This window comes from Petaurus breviceps, unplaced genomic scaffold (assembly GCF_028583685.1).
Source record: "Petaurus breviceps papuanus isolate PSGF00001 unplaced genomic scaffold, PetGlider_PUasm1.0 108, whole genome shotgun sequence".
Classification (NCBI taxonomy): Eukaryota; Metazoa; Chordata; class Mammalia; order Diprotodontia; family Petauridae; genus Petaurus; species Petaurus breviceps.
Genome location: NW_027185593.1, coordinates 1,924,303 through 1,941,688, shown reverse-complemented (window position 1 = coordinate 1,941,688; position 17,386 = coordinate 1,924,303). Strand labels below are relative to the sequence as shown.

The 17,386-nt window shown below is 51.4% G+C and overlaps 1 protein-coding gene across 10 annotated transcripts in view; it reads left to right on the top strand.

The window, feature by feature from the left end:
* Positions 1-17,386, top strand: part of TCF3 (transcription factor 3) — a 104,969-nt gene that overhangs the window by 66,690 nt on the left and 20,893 nt on the right. For 9 of the 10 annotated variants that reach the window (XM_069070479.1, XM_069070396.1, XM_069070549.1 and 6 more), the window contains 6 exons: positions 6,117-6,166; positions 10,674-10,776; positions 11,172-11,314; positions 11,554-11,683; positions 12,685-12,743; positions 14,497-14,575. In XM_069070479.1, coding sequence (XP_068926580.1) covers positions 6,117-6,166; positions 10,674-10,776; positions 11,172-11,314; positions 11,554-11,683; positions 12,685-12,743; positions 14,497-14,575 — 564 coding nt within the window. The remainder of the gene's footprint in view (positions 1-6,116; positions 6,167-10,673; positions 10,777-11,171; positions 11,315-11,553; positions 11,684-12,684; positions 12,744-14,496; positions 14,576-17,386) is intronic. The other variant, XM_069070575.1, reaches the window with a different exon arrangement.

The window sequence follows — 17,386 nt, the reverse complement described above, 5'->3', positions numbered from 1 at the left end:
TCTCTCTCTCTCTCTCTCTCTCTCTCTCTCTCTCTCTCTCTCTCTCTCTGTCTCTCTCTCATTTTCACACATACACTCTTAGACACATACTCTTTTCTCTCTCTCTCACACACACACACACACACACTAATTGCAAGGTAATTGTGAGCTGGAAGGTAGCTGCAGTGGTAGCTGGAAGGACTCGGGAAAGGCTTCATGGAGGAGGTAACACCAGAGTCAAGGGTATGCAGTGATCCACACCCATAGTCCCTCACCTCTGCAGAAAAGGAAGGAATTATGTATTCAAACTCAGTCATTCTAATTGTATCACGTTAACTTCTGGTTTTTCTTTTTAGTCGATAACTTACTGATGATGGCAGGAGCATTTGTAATTTCTGTACAGATTTGGGAAGGTGTTTTTTGTATACAGGTGTGTTTGCAAGATCCTCACAACAATCCTATGGCTCAGGCATTACAGGTGGTATTAGCCCCCATTTTGTTGTTGTTGGTCAGTTGGTTTTAGTCATTGTGCAATCCTTCATGACCTCATTTGGGATTTCCTGGGCACTGGCATGGTTTACTGTTTCCTTCTCCAGCTGAGGCAAATAGAGTTGTAACTTTTCTGGAGTTACACAACTAGTAAGTGTCTGAGGCTGGATTTAAACTCATGTCTTCCTAATGTCTGGCCACTGAGCCACCAGCTGCCTCCAGACCTCATTTTACAGATAAGGAAACTGAGGCTCAGATAGGCCAAGGGACCCATCCCTTGTCGTTCTGCTAGTAAATGTCCCCACCAATGAAATATGTGCTAGCCTCTGGGATGGAAGATAAAGATATCTTTGCTTTCAACAGACATTTATTAGTCCATAACTGAGACATGGTCCCTCCCCTCATGGAGCTTATGTTCTAGTAGGGGAGACAGACCAATATAATTCAGTTTCCAGTGTGATCACAGAAGGTGGCCTGATATGTTAGAGAAAAGGCTGAATCTAAAGTCAGGAGCACCTGCATCTTGTCATTCCTTTGGAGCCTAGCCCTGGGCAAGTGACTCAGCCCTCAGGGCCCCCCAGCTTCTTAAAACTTGATGGAAAACAGAATGCAAAAAGTATTTCGCACTCTCCCATGTGCCGGCCTTTGGAGATACAGATCGAAAAGTCCTCTAGTCTTTGCCTTCCAGGATAAGGGGAAACAATACAATATAGGAAGGCTGGGGCATGGGGCAGATGGGCAGGTCCAGCAGACCTTTGGATAGGAGACAAAGCCTGAGGGGCCTTGAGGTATAGCCGCCAGTAGGATAATAATGGCTGGGTTTTGGGAGGGTGTAGTGGTGGAGTAGGTGGTGAGATCCCACGGACCTTCAGGGGCAGCACCAGGGTAGATAATAAGACCTGGTGGTCTTCTATCTTTAACAGAAGTAACCTGTGTTCACCCCAGGGGCATGAGCAGCCACGTCCAACTGCTGACCCTTAGGAAGCGGTAGTAGGCTGAATGGTCAGAATGGAGCAGGGCTCTGGGTAAAGATGAGAGAGGGGAGGGTGTGAATACGCCTCTGGCCAGGTAGGGCCATCCAAATCCAGCACCAGGTGGGAGTGAGCAGTGGTGGCCAGGGAAAGGTTCCTCTCAGTCATTACTCCTGCTAAGTTTATAGACCAGCTCTTGATGATTATTTTTGGTGGAAGGAATTCCCTTACAAGGAGCTCCCCATGCTCATGAAATAACAGATCCTTGGCATATTTGTGGCTAATTTCTGCAGAAATGGGGTACAGAGCACCCCAAGAGCTGAGGAGGGGGAGAGATGACTTCCAGGTCTTACAGAGTGGGGATGGTTCATGGAGGCAGTAACATGGAAAGGATGTAACAGGTGGTGATATGAACCCTGAGCCCAAGAAAGAAAAGAAGGGTCACAAGAATGATGGGGTGGCGTTCTGGGACTATTAGTAAAAACCCACGTGTGCAGAATGCTTTGAGGGTAACCAGGTGCTTTCCATACATTGCCCTTTGGAGCAAGGTGACCACCCTGCCAGGTGGGTACCGTTGTTACCCCCAGTTTAGAGATGAGTTAAACTGAGGCTGAGAGTTTTCTGTGACTTGCCCAGATCACATAGACAGGAAGTGTCACAGGTAGGCTTTGAGTCCTACTATTCCTAATGTCCAGTCTGGTCCAGGCCATGGTGTAGCCAGCTCCCCCACACTCAGAGGCTATGTGCCTGAGTGCCCAGAGCTCCTGTGTTCATTGCGTGGACCCAGACCAATGCTGCTTTACTCTTGGGTGCCAGCTGACCAATGACCAGCCAGATCAGACAGGGCTGTGGGACTGGTTGACCTGGTTGCAATCCACATTTTCTGCCCCCTTAGCTCCCTCCCCCTCCTTTAAAAATGGGGCCAGTCCTTATGCTGGCAGCCGGTTTCCTTAAGGGCCGTGTCCAGCTATGGCAACGGTGAATCCAACTGCCATTTGATGCTTATCAGCAGAGCAATAAATGTTCATGCTCAGAACGCTCTGATCTTGCCTCCTACCCTGCCCGCCCTGCCCAGATGCCCGCCTGACCCGATGGGAAGATTCACTCCCAACCACAGTCAGTACCTGAAGTAACAGAACCCAGGAGTCACTCAGACAGGGGCTTCCTTACCCCAGTCCCTCTTAGCAGCAACTTGGGGAAGGCCAGAGGTGATTTAGCAGATGGAGAAATTATGGCCCAAACTGGGGAAGCATTCCTGCTGAAGTGAGTGTGAGTCCTGGCTAGAATTGGAAACCCAAAATCTCAGCCGGAAATGAACAAAAAGAGCCTCTAGTCCCACCTGGCCTTGAATAGGATTCCCCTCCAGAGATAGAAAGTCCCATAGATCGCTGTGCCTAGAGTCAGGAGGACCTGAGTTCAAATCCAGTCTCAGCCACTTCCTGGCTGTGGGACCCTGGGCAAGTCACATAACTACTTTCAGACTCAGTTTCCTCATCTCTAAAATGAGAACGGTAATGGCACCTGCCTGCAACAGTGGGTTAAGATAATAACTAAAGAAAGCCCTTTTCAGATCTTCAGACGCTGTATATAAATAACCATCTCTGGCTTTCTCCCCAGGTTGCCACTGGATGACATAGCCTTGAATCTAGCTAGCCAATGTGCTTGCCTCATCCTCCATTAAAGCCCTCCCCCTGTTTGGGTTAAAGAATGTGTCTCAGAAGATCGTTACTTATTATTATTTATAATATTATAGTATTATTACTTATTGTTATTTACTTATTAGTAAAGGAGCTTATAGTGGATTGGGGGGGTACTGCCTTGGGAGATCATCAGATCAGTATTGAGCCTCTGCTAGAAAGAGTATATTGTAGGTGCCTAATAAGTGTTTGCTGAGCTACGTTGTCCAAGGGATTCCTGTTCCCAGACAGGTTGGACAAGATGCCTTCTGACTGTAAGATCTGCCGCTGACCTCTCAGGGCTAGATTCCTAATCTGTAAAATGAGGAATTTGGACTAGGTGACTTCTGCGCTTCCTTGGAAGGTTCAGCATGGTGATTCCCCAGGACAGCCCAGGCCACTTGGAGACAGCGCTGGTGGCTGGTGAATTTTCCCTTCCATTGGGCTGGAGAATCTGTCCCATCAGCAATGGCTTCCACCCACTATTCTTAGTTCTTCTCTCTGGGGCCTAGAAGAGCAGTCTTACTAATCCTTCTAACACTGCAAGATAGAAATCATGTATGGTACACCCCCCACACACACACACCCCCAGCCCAGGCTGAGCATGCCCAGTTCCTTCAGCTGGTCCAGGTTCCCAAAGAGAGCCGCTTCTCTACCTTCCCCAAACATAGGAGATACTGTGCTGGAGTCACCCCATTTGAATGACCCTGGGGTAAGGCATTTAACCACACTCAGTCTTTCAGTTTACTTGTCTGTAAAATGGGTGCAGCAATAGCACCTACCTCCCAGGGTGGTTAAACAAGATAATATATACGTGAAGTGCTCTATTCCCAGCCTTCCAGCTCTTTTTAGATGTTAGCCTTTGTTCTTTTTCCTAGTAACCACCCTCCCAGCCTAGCCCAGAGGATGAGTAAAGCATGTGAAGCTGGGCCAGGTGTGTCCCAGAGGCCGCGGGTTATCAGATGCTGGCCAGCCTCATCACTCTGGAGGCTGGGACGGTACACTCCTCTCTGATCCTCCCTCCTAGGGAAGCCGCACCCCTCGCCCCTCACCCCTCACCCCTCGGAAATTATTTTACGTCTTGATCCTGCAAGTGAAGCTGTATTTACATTGCTGTCTTCCAGAGAGACACTCATATGGCCAATAAATTTGTTATCCTCAAGCAGCAAAGGGACCATATCAAATACTTCTCCCTCCTCCGCACCCCTAAGTGTGCCTTGAGTCGGGGTTTGGGGGATGGATTCAAGGAGGACCTGAGGAAGGAGAGGTCCCAGGACAAGTTCCCTTTCTGGGAACTTTCTCCCCCCTCCTTCCTTGATCTTGTGCACTTTTGGTACAGGGGGGAGGTCTCATTGCCTCAGAATCCACAGTAGTAGCAGCAAAACTTCCTTTTCAAGGCACATAGGTTTACAAAGTGCTTTCCTCATGTTAGCTCTGGGGGAGATTGGTAGTGGTAGTATATTATCTACTATTACTATTCTCACTGCCACTGCCACTGGTACTAATGATAATTATCACATTTATATAGTGCTTTAAGGTTTGCAAAGTGCTTTACAAGTATTATCTCATTAGTTCCTCACAACAAACCCTGAGGGGGAGGTGTCATTATTAGCCCCATTTTACAAATGAGGAAAATGAGGCAGGCAGCAGTTTAGTGACTTGCCCAGGGTCACAAAGCATATAATTGTGGAACTCATATCTCCCTGACTTCAGGCCTTGAGTGTTTGAGATTTGCTGTCTCCATTTTTATAGATGAGGAAACTGAGACTCCGACATGAGTCTTACTCAAGGCCGCACAGTTAGCAGCTGGAGGAGCCAGACCTCCATTCTTCAGAGTTATGGTTTTTCTGTCAGGCTGTCGGCCCTCAACCGGTGTGTAATCTCCCTAAGCATGGGAGCCCAGGACTCCCTCTCCCTAGCTGGTCTACACTGTGGGTCAGTGAGTGAATGGCAGATTGGACCAGTGGCTGGTTTTAACTTGTGGTTGCTTTGCCGTCATGGCACTGGGCTGAGTAGGCCAAGGGTACGTGGGGCAGTGAGGCTTGCTCTGACCTCAGCCCTGTACTGGGCCCCCACCCTACAAGGTGTGCGATCCAGTGGAAAGTGCTGACCTCAGAGTTAGAATTTGAATTCTAAGTTTGAATCCCAGTTCATCTTGCCACCAGGAAGGCCCGAATTCAAATTTAGTCTCAGGCCCTTATTGCCAGTGTGACTGGGGCAAGTCACTTCATCTCTAGCTTTCTGTCCCCTCATTTGCAAAATAAGGGATATAGTCTGGATGCCCTTGAAGGTTCCTTTCTGCTCTAAATCCTACCCCCTTCAGGGATAAGAAGAGAGGGGTGCCCTTGCTATGTGCCCTGGCACTCCTTATCTCACACTCTGCATACCCAGACTCCCACTTCTGCGTGCCCAGCCTTCTTCAGGGTACTGTGGGTGAGAAAGGAGGAGGCCCCGTGGCCTGTGCTTCTGGGGAGCTCCCCATCTGGTTATAGAGATAGGAATGATGATGATGGGGATAACACTCCCCCTTCTATACTTTAAGGTATTTAGAAAGTCCTTTCTTCCCCCACAGTGAGGCTGGTAGTACAAATATCATGATCTCCACTTTACATATGACCAAGCTAAGGTCACTAGATAATTTTACACAGCTGGTAAGGGTGAAACTGAGTGGTTTATAAGCCTTGAAATAATTAGAAGGCAACGGAAGGTTATATGCTGACCAAGTTCCAAACATATGGTACCACCCTGAGTGTCGTCTGAGGCCATATCATGGGATGGCTGGTGGCTTCCTGCCAGGAGGGGAGTCCTGAGCTGGGCATTGAAGGAGAGAGGGAAGCTGGGGGGGGGGGGGGGGGGGGGGAGTGGTGAGGATGTTCCAGACCATGGCTGGTAGGCATTGGCAGAGGGGTTTGAAATCCTATTTGCTTTGCATGAGCAAAGGTGAACATTTCCTGTGGTTTCACGGTTTTTGGTTTGTTTTCTCCTGCCTCTGCCCGGATAGATGGACAACCTAAGAAGGTGCGGAAGGTGCCTCCAGGACTCCCCTCTTCGGTGAGTAAGCCAGTCTTGGTGGCTGTGGGGAGGAGATCACAGGACCTGGGTATCTGTTACATAGGAAGTCCGTATTGGCGGGGAGGGGTCCTGCCACCATGCTTCCACCCCAGGAGATGCCCACACAGGGCCCTACTCCCAGGCCTCGGTCCTATTTAGCTGAGTGGTTAAATGTAGACCTGGAGTGTTACCATAAGTACCACCTTCTTCTGAGAACATCAGAGCATCATAATATCTATCAGAATATATAGGGAAGAACCCTAGAACCCAGGATGTCAGAGCCCTCGGAATGCATAACGTAAATTATTAGAGCTAAGACCTTAGAAATCATCCACTCCATTTTACAGATGAGAAAACTGAGGCCCAGAAAGGAGGAATAGCTCCATAGCAGTTTAGTCTTTATTATTGAGAGTCCTTCCCATTTGACATCTGGCCATAATGGAGCCTCTCCTTGCCTTCCCAGGGGAGCACCGGTTCTCTGACCTCTGGTCTGTGCACTGCCCAAAAGGTCCACTGTCTCCAGAGCCTAGGAGCCTTCCCTGGCCCTCTGTGATGGCCTCCCTCCTGGCAGGGATTCCTGGGGTATCTTCCAGCCATGCACACAGGGGTCCCACTAACAGGGGAGCAAAACAATTACTAGTGAATGATCTCACCGTGCCGTGCCTGTCCACGTTCCACAGCAGAGTTAACCTTGTGTGACCTGGGCCAACATGGTTGTCATAAAAGACCACTTTTTCTTGAGGTCTCCCTTCCATGTTTGTTAGCTCGTATAGATATGTCTGCTGGAGTGTCCAGTCCACATGTGGGCATATGACTGCAGCCCCTTGGCATGAATCACAGCCCACTGTGCCAGCTCAGGGCTCCAGGCAGTTGTCTCAGGACGGGTGGGGACCTCTGTCCTCCTCCTGAAGACTGTGGTGTAATGGAAAGATGGTTGGACTTAGGCTTAGATGATCAGAGGTCAAATCCTGGCTCTCCCCCAGCCCTAAGTGACTGCGTGACCACAAGCGAATCCCATGCCCATCTGTCACATGGTGGAGTATTTCTCAGGTGCCTTGCAGCTTGGACAGTTTACGAGTCCTGTTCTGAGGATGGGGGTTGCCATAGTCTCTTGCCATGTTCCCACTCCGATGTTTGGTCTCTCCCTCACCACCACCACCACCACCCTTCCCCCAACTACCATTTTATAGATAAGGAAATTGAGTCTCAGAGATAAAAGTGATTTGCCAGTGTGACAGAGCGAGTCATGGGTACAGCCAGGTATGAAACCTGGGCTCTCTGCCTCAAATCAGTCCCTTTTACTGCCTGTCCAGAGAACCAAAGAGGATCTGAGAATATCTTCTCTGGGAGTGTCCGCCACCATCTAGTCTGATGTCAGTTTCAGTCCCGGGTTGGGGGGGCAGGAGTTGAGTCCCAGACAAAGGAGCAGGTCTTATCCAGTGGCACACTGAAGGGCCAGTTTGTCATTTGGGAAAAAGAGCAGACTTTAGGTTACCTGGGGATTTGGGGGCGCAGGCTAAGGCAGAGAACAGAAGGAGTGGGAAAGGCAAGAGGGAAGAGTGGCCAAGGCCTGAAACCTGACTCTTCTACCCCCCTTGACACCCTTTCCTCCCACCCCCCACCCCAGAGAAGTCACTGGGCTTTGGAGGGAGGGAAGGGAGCACTGATGGTAGAGGAGAGGGGCTCTCCCCTGCCTCCCCCCACATCTGCACTTCAAGGAGCTTCCCAGTAGCACCACCAGCACACACACGCGCACACACACACACACACACGCACTCACTCCCCTTCTCCCCTCCCCAATCCCCCACCACCCCTCCCTTGCAGCACAGCTGCATGAAGCCTTGGCGGGGGGCCAGGGCCCGACAGATGGCACAGAGCTCTTAGACAGGCTCGGCTCTCCCAGCTCCCGCTATTTAATCAAATTATAGAAAAAGTCAATTTGCTGAATTCTTGTTCATTGTAGCCCTTCTCATTCCCTTCGTTTCTGGGCTCCTTGGTGTCACATATTCTACCCCCACCTCTCTGCCAGAGGAAAAGAGGCTTCATTTCCCCCTGTGCACCCAAACTGGCCCAGGCCTACACACCACCCACCTGAGGTCTCTTCCCTCTTCTTAAATCCCAGGTTTTGCATTCTTCCCTTACCAGCCACCTTGGAGAATCAACTCATTTTAAAGCCATCTAGGCCCCTAGAACACAGAATGTCAGAGCTAGGAAGGCCCTTAGAACTCAGGATGTCAGAACTGGGAGGGTCCTTAGAACAGAGAAAGTCATGCCTGAGAGAGACCTTATGTTGAACACTGAATGGCAGGACTGGGAGGAACTGTAGCAGTCACCTAGTCCCGTCTTATTTTACAGAAGGATAAATTGAACCCCCAGAAATGCAGTCGGGACCACCCCCAGGCCATCTGTCTAGCCAGGGGCATAGCCAGACTCAAGCCCAGGTTTCATGACTGCCAGCCCTGCTTTTGGTCCGTTGCATTTCAGATAAAAATGGTGGCAGGCTGGGTCCAGAGCTGGGATGACCTGGTTTCAGTTTGTGGAGGGAGAATGGGAATGTCTCAATTTCCTTATCTCTAAAGTAGAGGTGACACTTCACAATAGGCCTAATAGGTTTATGAGGAAAGGACCTCTTAGAGAAAAATGGACATTCCCATCATGATTGGGGAAGGGGTCCCAGGCCTAGTCCATGGGGTTGGATTTCAGAAATTCCCGACATAGACCCAGCTGGCCAAGGCCATCCTGACCCCATTGCTTCTCCTGGCCTCAGCCCAGCCTAGCTTCCTCTCCGCATCTGGCCGAGCCCAGGGGGAGTCCCAGGTCCAGCGGGTTGGCCAAGTCACTTTCATAGCCTTGATCAAAGGAGGAAGGAAAGAGAAACTTTGTGAATGGTTAGGCTGGAGGGTGGGGGGAGGAGTTCCTCAGCTGCTAGTCCCCAGGTACTGAACTAATCCCAGAGCATTCTCAAAGAAGGTGTCCTAAAAAGGGAGGAGGGGAGAAAGAAATCCTGTTCCCTTTCCCACCCCAACCCCCACCCTTTCCAAACAGAGACCACAAAAAAAATAAAAACCCAACCCACTATTAGCTTGCCCTTGCTGGGGCCTCTAAAACCTAAGTTACCATCTGCTGAAAATGTAACTGAATCTCAGTGTAAGGGATCTGGGCCACCCCAGCCCCCCCGCCCACAGCAGAAGGAGGCCCATGCAGGGGGACTCACTCCCATTCTCCCAAACTGGAGGGGCCTGGAGATGGGGGAGGGGCAATAAGGGAAGCAGGAATCCTGGGCCCCACCCAGGGCCTGCCTCTGTTCCCCACCCAGGTACTTGAAGGCTGGGGGCAGGAGAAGAGGCCAGAGGGGGCCTGCCAAGAGATCTTATGGGGGTCTTTATTCCTAACTTTTCTTGATCACACATCCCTTCTGGCTCAGTCAGCCCCCAGGGAGAGAAGGCAGACCACAAAGGGAGCTGATGGGAGAAGAGCCCTCTTGGGGCTTCAGGCCAAGCTGCTCATCCTTCCCTCCCCTTTCACTGCTGGCGCTCAAAGGGAACTTTAGAGAATAATCATTACTGCTGTTTTACTGGCATTTTAACACTCCTAAAGTGCTTTATCACTATTAAACCTTCATTGGAGGGTCGACAGGTGCTATTGGCCCCATTTTATAGCTGAGAGACTAGAGTGGAGGGAGGGAGCCATGCCTTAGAACCCAGGATGTCAGAGCTGGGAGGGCCCTTAGAACACTGGATGGCAGAGCTGGGAGGCACTTAGAGCACAGGATGGCAGATCCGGGAGGGCCCTTAGAACAGGAAATGTCACATTAGGAAACTGAAATTTAGAGTAGAAAAGTGACTTACAGCCATCCAATGAGTTGTACCACTACCAGGACTGGAACCCACGTTCCTGACTCCAGTCTTAGCAAGGTTTTGCCACAATACAGGCTCCTTTTGTAATCTCTCTCCTTCCATTTTTTTCTTTGCTTCCTTTCCATCTTTCTTCTTTCTCCCTTCCCTCCACTATTTCTTGCCCAAGGAAGTGGAGCTCTTTATCATCCCTCTCCCCAACAATCTCCCCAGACTCCTGAGGAACTTGTGGAAAAATTGAAAATCCTCCAGCTTGGGCCAAGGGGGAATCCAGGGGGTGGGAGAAGGCAACCCAGTAACCCTGTCTGTTTCCCTTGGTGAATGGCAAGTCTGTTGGCCCCAGAAACAGGGTTGGGAGTAGCATTTACATGGGCCTTTAAGGTTTGCAGAGAATACAAATGATCTTGTTGGAGCCCCTTAACAGCTCAGTGAGGTATAAATGCTATCATTGCCCTCATTTTCAGAAGAGGAAACTGAGGCTGAGAAAGGGTAAATGACTTGCCTGATGTCAATATCTTGGGCAAGATTCCAACTGGGCTATTCCAGTCCCCAGGTCTAGCCCTCTGCCCGCTGCACCTGCTGCCTGCCTCCTGAGGAGAAGGAGGGCTGGACATTTGGTACTTTTCCTTCTCATTGAATCTCTTCCTTGGCAGGTGTATCCCTCCAACTCAGGTGATGACTACAGCCGAGACCCCACGGGATACACTTCCTCCAAACCTGCCAGTACTGTGTACCCTGCAGCCTTCTACATGCCAGGTATGGTGCTGTGAGGTAGAGAGAGGAAGACACCCTGCTTTCCTAACTACCAAGCACATGTAGGGTCAGGCCTCGCTGCCCATCATGTGGGCTGGGAGCCAGGATACTGCTGTCTAGGAGATCAGGGCTTGCCTTTTGGGGGTACCCGTGGGAGTCAGCCTTCCCTTTGGGACTGGGCAGCCCTCAGTCCAGGATCCAGGTCATAGTTCTGTTGGGGATTAGGGCTCAGTCTAGCCTAGATCTAAAGGCTGCTGAGATGGGCTGTGAATCAGAAATGGCCCCAGGTAAAAAGTGTTGGAAAAGTAGGTAGATAAAAACATGGGGACCACCTTTGTAGGCCTGTAACTCTAATTCTACACGTTGCTCCCTTGACTTTGACCCTGTGCTCCCTGCAGATGGACTTCACAACTCAGCGGACCTATGGAGCCCATCAGGCACCATGAACCAGTCCAACTATGCGCCCCCCATGCTGGGCAGCTCCCCTTCCCCTCTCCCTCAGAGCGGCGGCTTCAGTAACTTACACCAGCATGAACGAATGGTAAGAGAAAATCCCTTGGAAAACTCTCCCCTCCCTGTGGTTACTGCCTGAAGCAAGCCTATGCAGGGGGGATAGCGGAATGTAACCCCTGCCTTAAAGAAAATGCCTTCCCATTCCCCAGGGAGTCCCTGAACAGATTAGAAAACTGCCCCTAAGGCTTAGGAGCTTGGTCTCTGTCTGGCTTTAGCCATCTGACCCCTCTCTCCTTCTCCCTCCGCTTCTGCGGCGGCCTTCCTAAGAACTACCAGATGCATTCAGGGGAAGTCAATGGTGGAATCCCGTCAGTGTCTGGATTCTCCTCCACCACCGCTCCCTATGGCAGCGTCTCAAGCCACACACCACCAATCAGCGGGACAGACAGCATCATGGGTAGGTACCGCTTTGTTCCTACCACTGGATTTTCCTTCTCCTACCTGGCTCATTCTTATATTCCCCAGCTTAAGTGGATCCAGGATGAAGCAGAATATTTTAAATGTCTGATGCCAGGGGTGGGAGCCAGGGGCATCGATCAGGATCTGGGTGCTAGTCCCAGGTGTGCTGCTGTCTGGCTCACTGTGTGACCCTGTCCCCTTTAAGCTGAGTCAGCAGAGTAGAGGAAGGCAGACTTGGGCTTAGGTATCAAGGGACTAGGTTCCTCTTCCCTCTTGGTCATGGCTGTCTGATAGTGGACATGTCCAGTGCCTTCATCTCTCTGAGGTGTCCTGAGGGCCTTCCCAGCTCTGACATTATGGGCTCTGAGGTCCCTCCCAGTTCTGACATTCTATGTTCTAAAGGCCCTCCCAGCTCTGACATCCTGTGTTCTAAGGACCCTCCCAGCTCTGACATCCTGGGTTCTGAGTCTCCCAGCCCTGACATCCTGTGTTTTAAGGACCCTACCAGCTCTGACATTCTCTGTTCTAAGGGCCCTCCCAGCTCTGACATCCTGTGTTCTAAGGACCCTACCAGCTCTGACATTCTCTATTCTAAGGGCCTTCCCAGCTCTGACATCCTGTGTTCTAAGGGTCGTCCCAGCCCTGACATCCTGTGTTCTAAGGATTCTCCCAGCTCTCACATCCTGTGTTCTAAGCACCCTCCCAGCTCTGACATCCTGTGTTCTAAGGACCCTCCCAGCCCTGACATCCTGTGTTCTAAGGGTCCTCCCAGCTCTGACATCCTGGGTTCTAAGGGTCCTCCCAGCTCTGACATCCTGGGTTCTAAGGGCCCTCCCAGCTCCTACAGTCTCTGTCCTAAGGGCCCTGCCAGCTCTGACATTCCATGTTCCAGGGTACCCTCCAGCACTTGAGTTTCTATGTCTAGTAGGAGGAGGTGTCTCTTCAGTGATATGGGAGGAGGTGGGGTGACTTGTGCCTTCCTTTTTTCCTCCATCACAGGTAACAGAGGGACTACAGCTGGTAGCTCTGGAGATGCACTTGGGAAGGCACTGGCTTCGGTAAGAGCTGCTTCTGCCAGTTTTCTCTCCCCTGGGATAGTGATGGGCAGGACTAGGGAATTTAAGAGACAGATTTGTGTAAGCCCAGAAAGAGTGCTTCAGGCTCTAGGACTCCCTTTGCCCCCTTGAAGGGTGCCGTGGTTCCCTTTCCCTTGTGTTGGGAAGGGGAGAGTGCTCCCCAAGCCCAGTGGTAGGCACGGCAGGGAGCTGGCCCGGCCTTTCCCTCCTGAGACCCTTCATTCAGATGGTGGGAGGGGTGGCTGCTGGGATGATGAAAGGGGGTCTGAGGCTCCTCACATGTATCTCCTCATTATTGTTCTCTCGGGCTCCCCGGCCAGTGTTCCGTGCCCCAGCTCCCAGAGTCCACTGACCGTGAGAGCAGACAGCACCGGAGGCTCTCCCTCCTGCTCCCCCCGACTGAGCTTGGGAGCCCATACTCCCAGCAGCTCACTGAAGCTGCCCTTGAGCTCTGCCACTTTGTAGGTAGTCCCGTTTCCTTCTCCCCCTATCACGGCTTCCCCCCACAGCCTCACCACAGTAGCCCTAAGGTGGCTGAAACTGAGAGCACCGGGTGTATGTGTCAGGAAGCGAAAGGCATGGTGGGAACAGTGGCACTGGGGGGCCTCACATTCGATGACTGTGCCCATACCTCCCCTCACCATTGTCCTCTCCCTTGGGCCACCCCCTCCCCCTGCCTGCCCAGACCTCATCTACGCCCTGACCCAAGGATTGCCATATGACGGAGTATGGGGGTGGGGGCGGGGCTTGGGCTGAGATGCCATTGGGGCTGCTCATAAAATCAGCTCTGGAGGCATTCTACGGGGAAGTTAGCATTTCCCCCAGATTACCTAGGTAGGCAGAAGTTGAGCCCAGATTCTCTGCCTCAGAGCTGGGGTCCTTGCTCCTCTCTCTGGTGCTAATTTCCCTAGCCCACATCCAGGATGCTCTCCTGGGAGCATCCTCCAGGTCACACTGCTCCAGTCCCCCGTGGTAACCAGGCCTATCAGGGCCTCCATTCATCCCCTCTGCCATGGCTTCATTTGCCATCAGACTGAGGACAGACAGGGCAAGGATAAAAACTTAACCCTCCAGGCGGTAGCTCTGAAGCCATGTTCCCATTTCTTTACCTCCCTCCACTTTCCAAAGCAGCCGTGGCAGGGACTTGCATCTCAGGGAGAAGCCAGGTTCTCATTTGAGGAGACTCATGGTCCCACGGCTAGTGAATGTCAGGGATCTAGTGTGAGCCCAGGCCTCCACCTCCAAGTGTCTGCCTCAGAGACCTTTGGGGTTATCCATTCACAGAACAAATGAGTGCTCTAAGGTCACACTGGGAAAACTAGAATTCACACCCAAGTCTCCAGATCTGCACAGTGGAATGTCCCTGCTGTTCTTACCAGTAACCACAAAAAGATAAATCTGTAATAATGGTGATTTTTTTTTTAATTTCTTTTTTGGAGATAGTTAAGATTAAGTCATTTGCCCAGGGTCACACAGCTAATGAGTGTCTGAGCCTGGATTTGAACTGGGTCCTCCTTACTCCAGGACCAGTGCAGCACCTAGCTGCCCCAATAATGGTGATATGTCAAAAACCATCTCTACGGCTTTAGCCCCAGCCATCAGTGAGAATCTGCCTGGTTTCCTTTGTTTTGTAATCCAACATTGAGGGGAAATAATGGCCCACCAGCCTCCAGATGTCTCCCAAGTTCAGGGGTACCACCTGAACAATGTGTGTGTCTCTCTCTCCTCTCTCTAGATCTATTCCCCAGACCACTCAAGCAATAACTTTCCTTCTAACCCCTCAACCCCGGTGGGTTCCCCTCAGGGACTTGCAGGTATGTATGTGATCTAGAGAAATGGGGGGAGGGAGGGGCAGGAGGGATTGGGACCCAGCAGAAATCTGCCTTTGGTCACCCCATTCACATATCTGGCCTACTGGGTAGTTTTTTGTCGTTCAGTCATTTCAGGCATATCCAACTCTTTGTGACTCCACTTGGGGTTTTCTTGGCAAAGATACTAGAGTGGTTTGCCATTTCCTTTCCAAATTATGAGGAAACTGAGGCGGATGAGGTTAAGTGACTTGCCCAAGGTCATACAGGCCAGATTTGAACTTCCAAAGATGAGTCTTCCTGACTCATCTGGGGCCTGGAGCTCTGTCCATTGCATCTCCTAGCTGCCCACTGAAGAGGTGGCTGGATGGGGAATTCACCTGTTAAATTCAAAGCACATTTGCCAGGCCCCCATGACATCTCGAGGTCCTGTTCTCACCTGCCATTGCATGGATGATAGTGTCTGGGCCTGGGTCTTCTGACTCAGCAAGAGTCATTTCCACTTGTACCAATACACCTCTTCTTGCATCCCCAGGTGCTAGCACAGGTACATGCTGTTGAGTTGTCAATGGCAGAGCAGTCACCTCCCTTTCTCCACCCCCAAGCACCAGGCAGGAAAGCATGGAAGGATGGACTGTGAATTTCCCCAGTCACAGCCATAGCCAGTGCCTCTGGCCCCCTCCCCAAGCCCTGGTGCTAGACTTTAGAGATGAAATAATGTCTCACTAAGGGAGAAAACAGAGAAGGCCCCACTCCAGAGCCAGGAAGGGGGGGTGAAGTCCATTGTGCTGCCACATGAGCAGGGCATGGGTCAGCTTCTCTAGGGTTCTGCCCTAGGAAGGCTCCTTGGGTCTCAGGCGTGGTGGGACTGATTCAGAAGCATCCTGGAGTAGTGGGTTTGTGCCCAGCCCATTCCACCCTTGAGAGTGTCCCCATGTTCAGCACACTTACATAAAACAAGGCTCAGCAGCCAAGCACCACCAACCATCCCAGAACAAGCTGAGAACTGTTTGTGGGGGTCTGTGGGATGGGCTGTCTCATGCACACATACCTACCCTCCCTCACACCCCCACTATATACCTTTCCTCTCTATACATTCCTGCCCCTCTATTTTTAGAAAACTTAAAGGGTTCTTCAGATATCCTGGCAGAAGCAGGCAGTGCTAATGGTGTTAGCCTCATTTTGACAGAAGAGGAAACTGAGTCCCTGGGTTAAGTAATTTGCCTGGAGTCACACATCAGATAAATGAGATGTTTGAATCTGGGTGTCCTGGCCTGACAACCACCTCCCCATGCACACATGGACACGTCTGTATGAACAGCCTCACTTGTCCACAAACTTGTCCACACTTCTGTAGCCCCCATGTGTACACACCCCCATCACTGTAATCTTATGTCCCACCTCTCCCACACGGTCCCGAAGCAGTGACCACATGGCCTGGGGCTGGGCTGGCCTGTTGCTGAGAGCCTGCTGTATCTGGTCAGCTGTCTTCCTCCTCTTCCTCTGGCATACTCACTCATTCTTTTTACTTCTTACTTTGAAAACAAGTCAAAATCCCATTACTGTACCTCTGGCCCTCACCATCCCCTGAGTCCTCACACCTGTCACTGCTCGTCCCCCTGAATGTAGTGTCTCTCCCATTTAGAGAGTAAGCTTCCAATGGTCAGGGCCTAGCCACCTTTTATATTGTGGCCCAGATTCTTTCCCTCTCCCATACACATCCCTGTCTGTGCTCACAGCCAATGCTCTCTGATCTGACACGCCAATACATAGGCTCCCGCTGTCATGGAAACCCCTCAGCACTGAAGCAGGTCTCATTCCCCACACACACGCTAACCTGCCTCCCCTGCTGCAGACACACAGCCTTGGAATATACTGACCCTTGGGGAGGAGGCGAGGAAAGGAGTATACAGGTCAGAAGAGTGGGCCTGGGCAAGGCCGAGTGACGTCCGGGTGAACACAGCGAGTCAGTGGCAACACAGGGATGAGCCCCAAGATTCCAGGCCTAGAGGCTTTCTGCTTTACCTCCCCACCCATCCTGGTCCTCGTGCACAGACCTGCTATGCTGTAGCCCATATGTGTACTCCATACACAGTCATTCCCTGCCATGACAGCTGCACAGATGGACACGTATACTCATAAATGGTCGTGTTACTCTTCCAACAATGGACCACTTTCCCTCTCCCCTCTTCCTTCCTTTCCCTCCTCCCTCTACATCCCTTCTCTCTTCCCTCTCCTTCCCCTCCTCCCTCTCCATTTCCCTCCCTTTCTTTCTTCCCTCCCTCTCCTCCCTGCCCTTCCTTTCCCTGCCCCCTCTCCTTCCATCCCTCTTCTTCCTTCTCTCTCTCCTTTCCCCTTCCTCCTTACTCCCTTCTTTTCTCTCCCTCCCCATCCCTCTTCCCTGTCCTCCCCCTCTCTCCCTCCCTTTCCCTTCCTACCTCCCTCTCCCCCCCCCCCCCCCACATATCTAGATATCTTTATAGAAGGAGCTTGTAGGTGTGTACTCAGTCCCCTGCTTTGTTCACATCCTCCTCCCCCCCAGGATCAGCTGGAGAGAGAGGGAAGTGAAATCTCTGGGTTTCTGGAAGGGCTGGCAGTTAGGTTAAAAATACTTTTGGGCCCCCAGTAGGTGGGGTCACCACCAGCCATCTCAGTGCCTTCAGGGCCACCTCCGCTCTTGCTATAAGCCTTACTGACTCTCACTTCGCTAAATGGGCCCAGAAGCTCTCTCCCTAGTAGCCCCAGGAACCACTAGATGGGATAAGGGAGACTATTGGATATCCAAGCAAATTGTCCCTCCAGGCTAAACTGCTGACC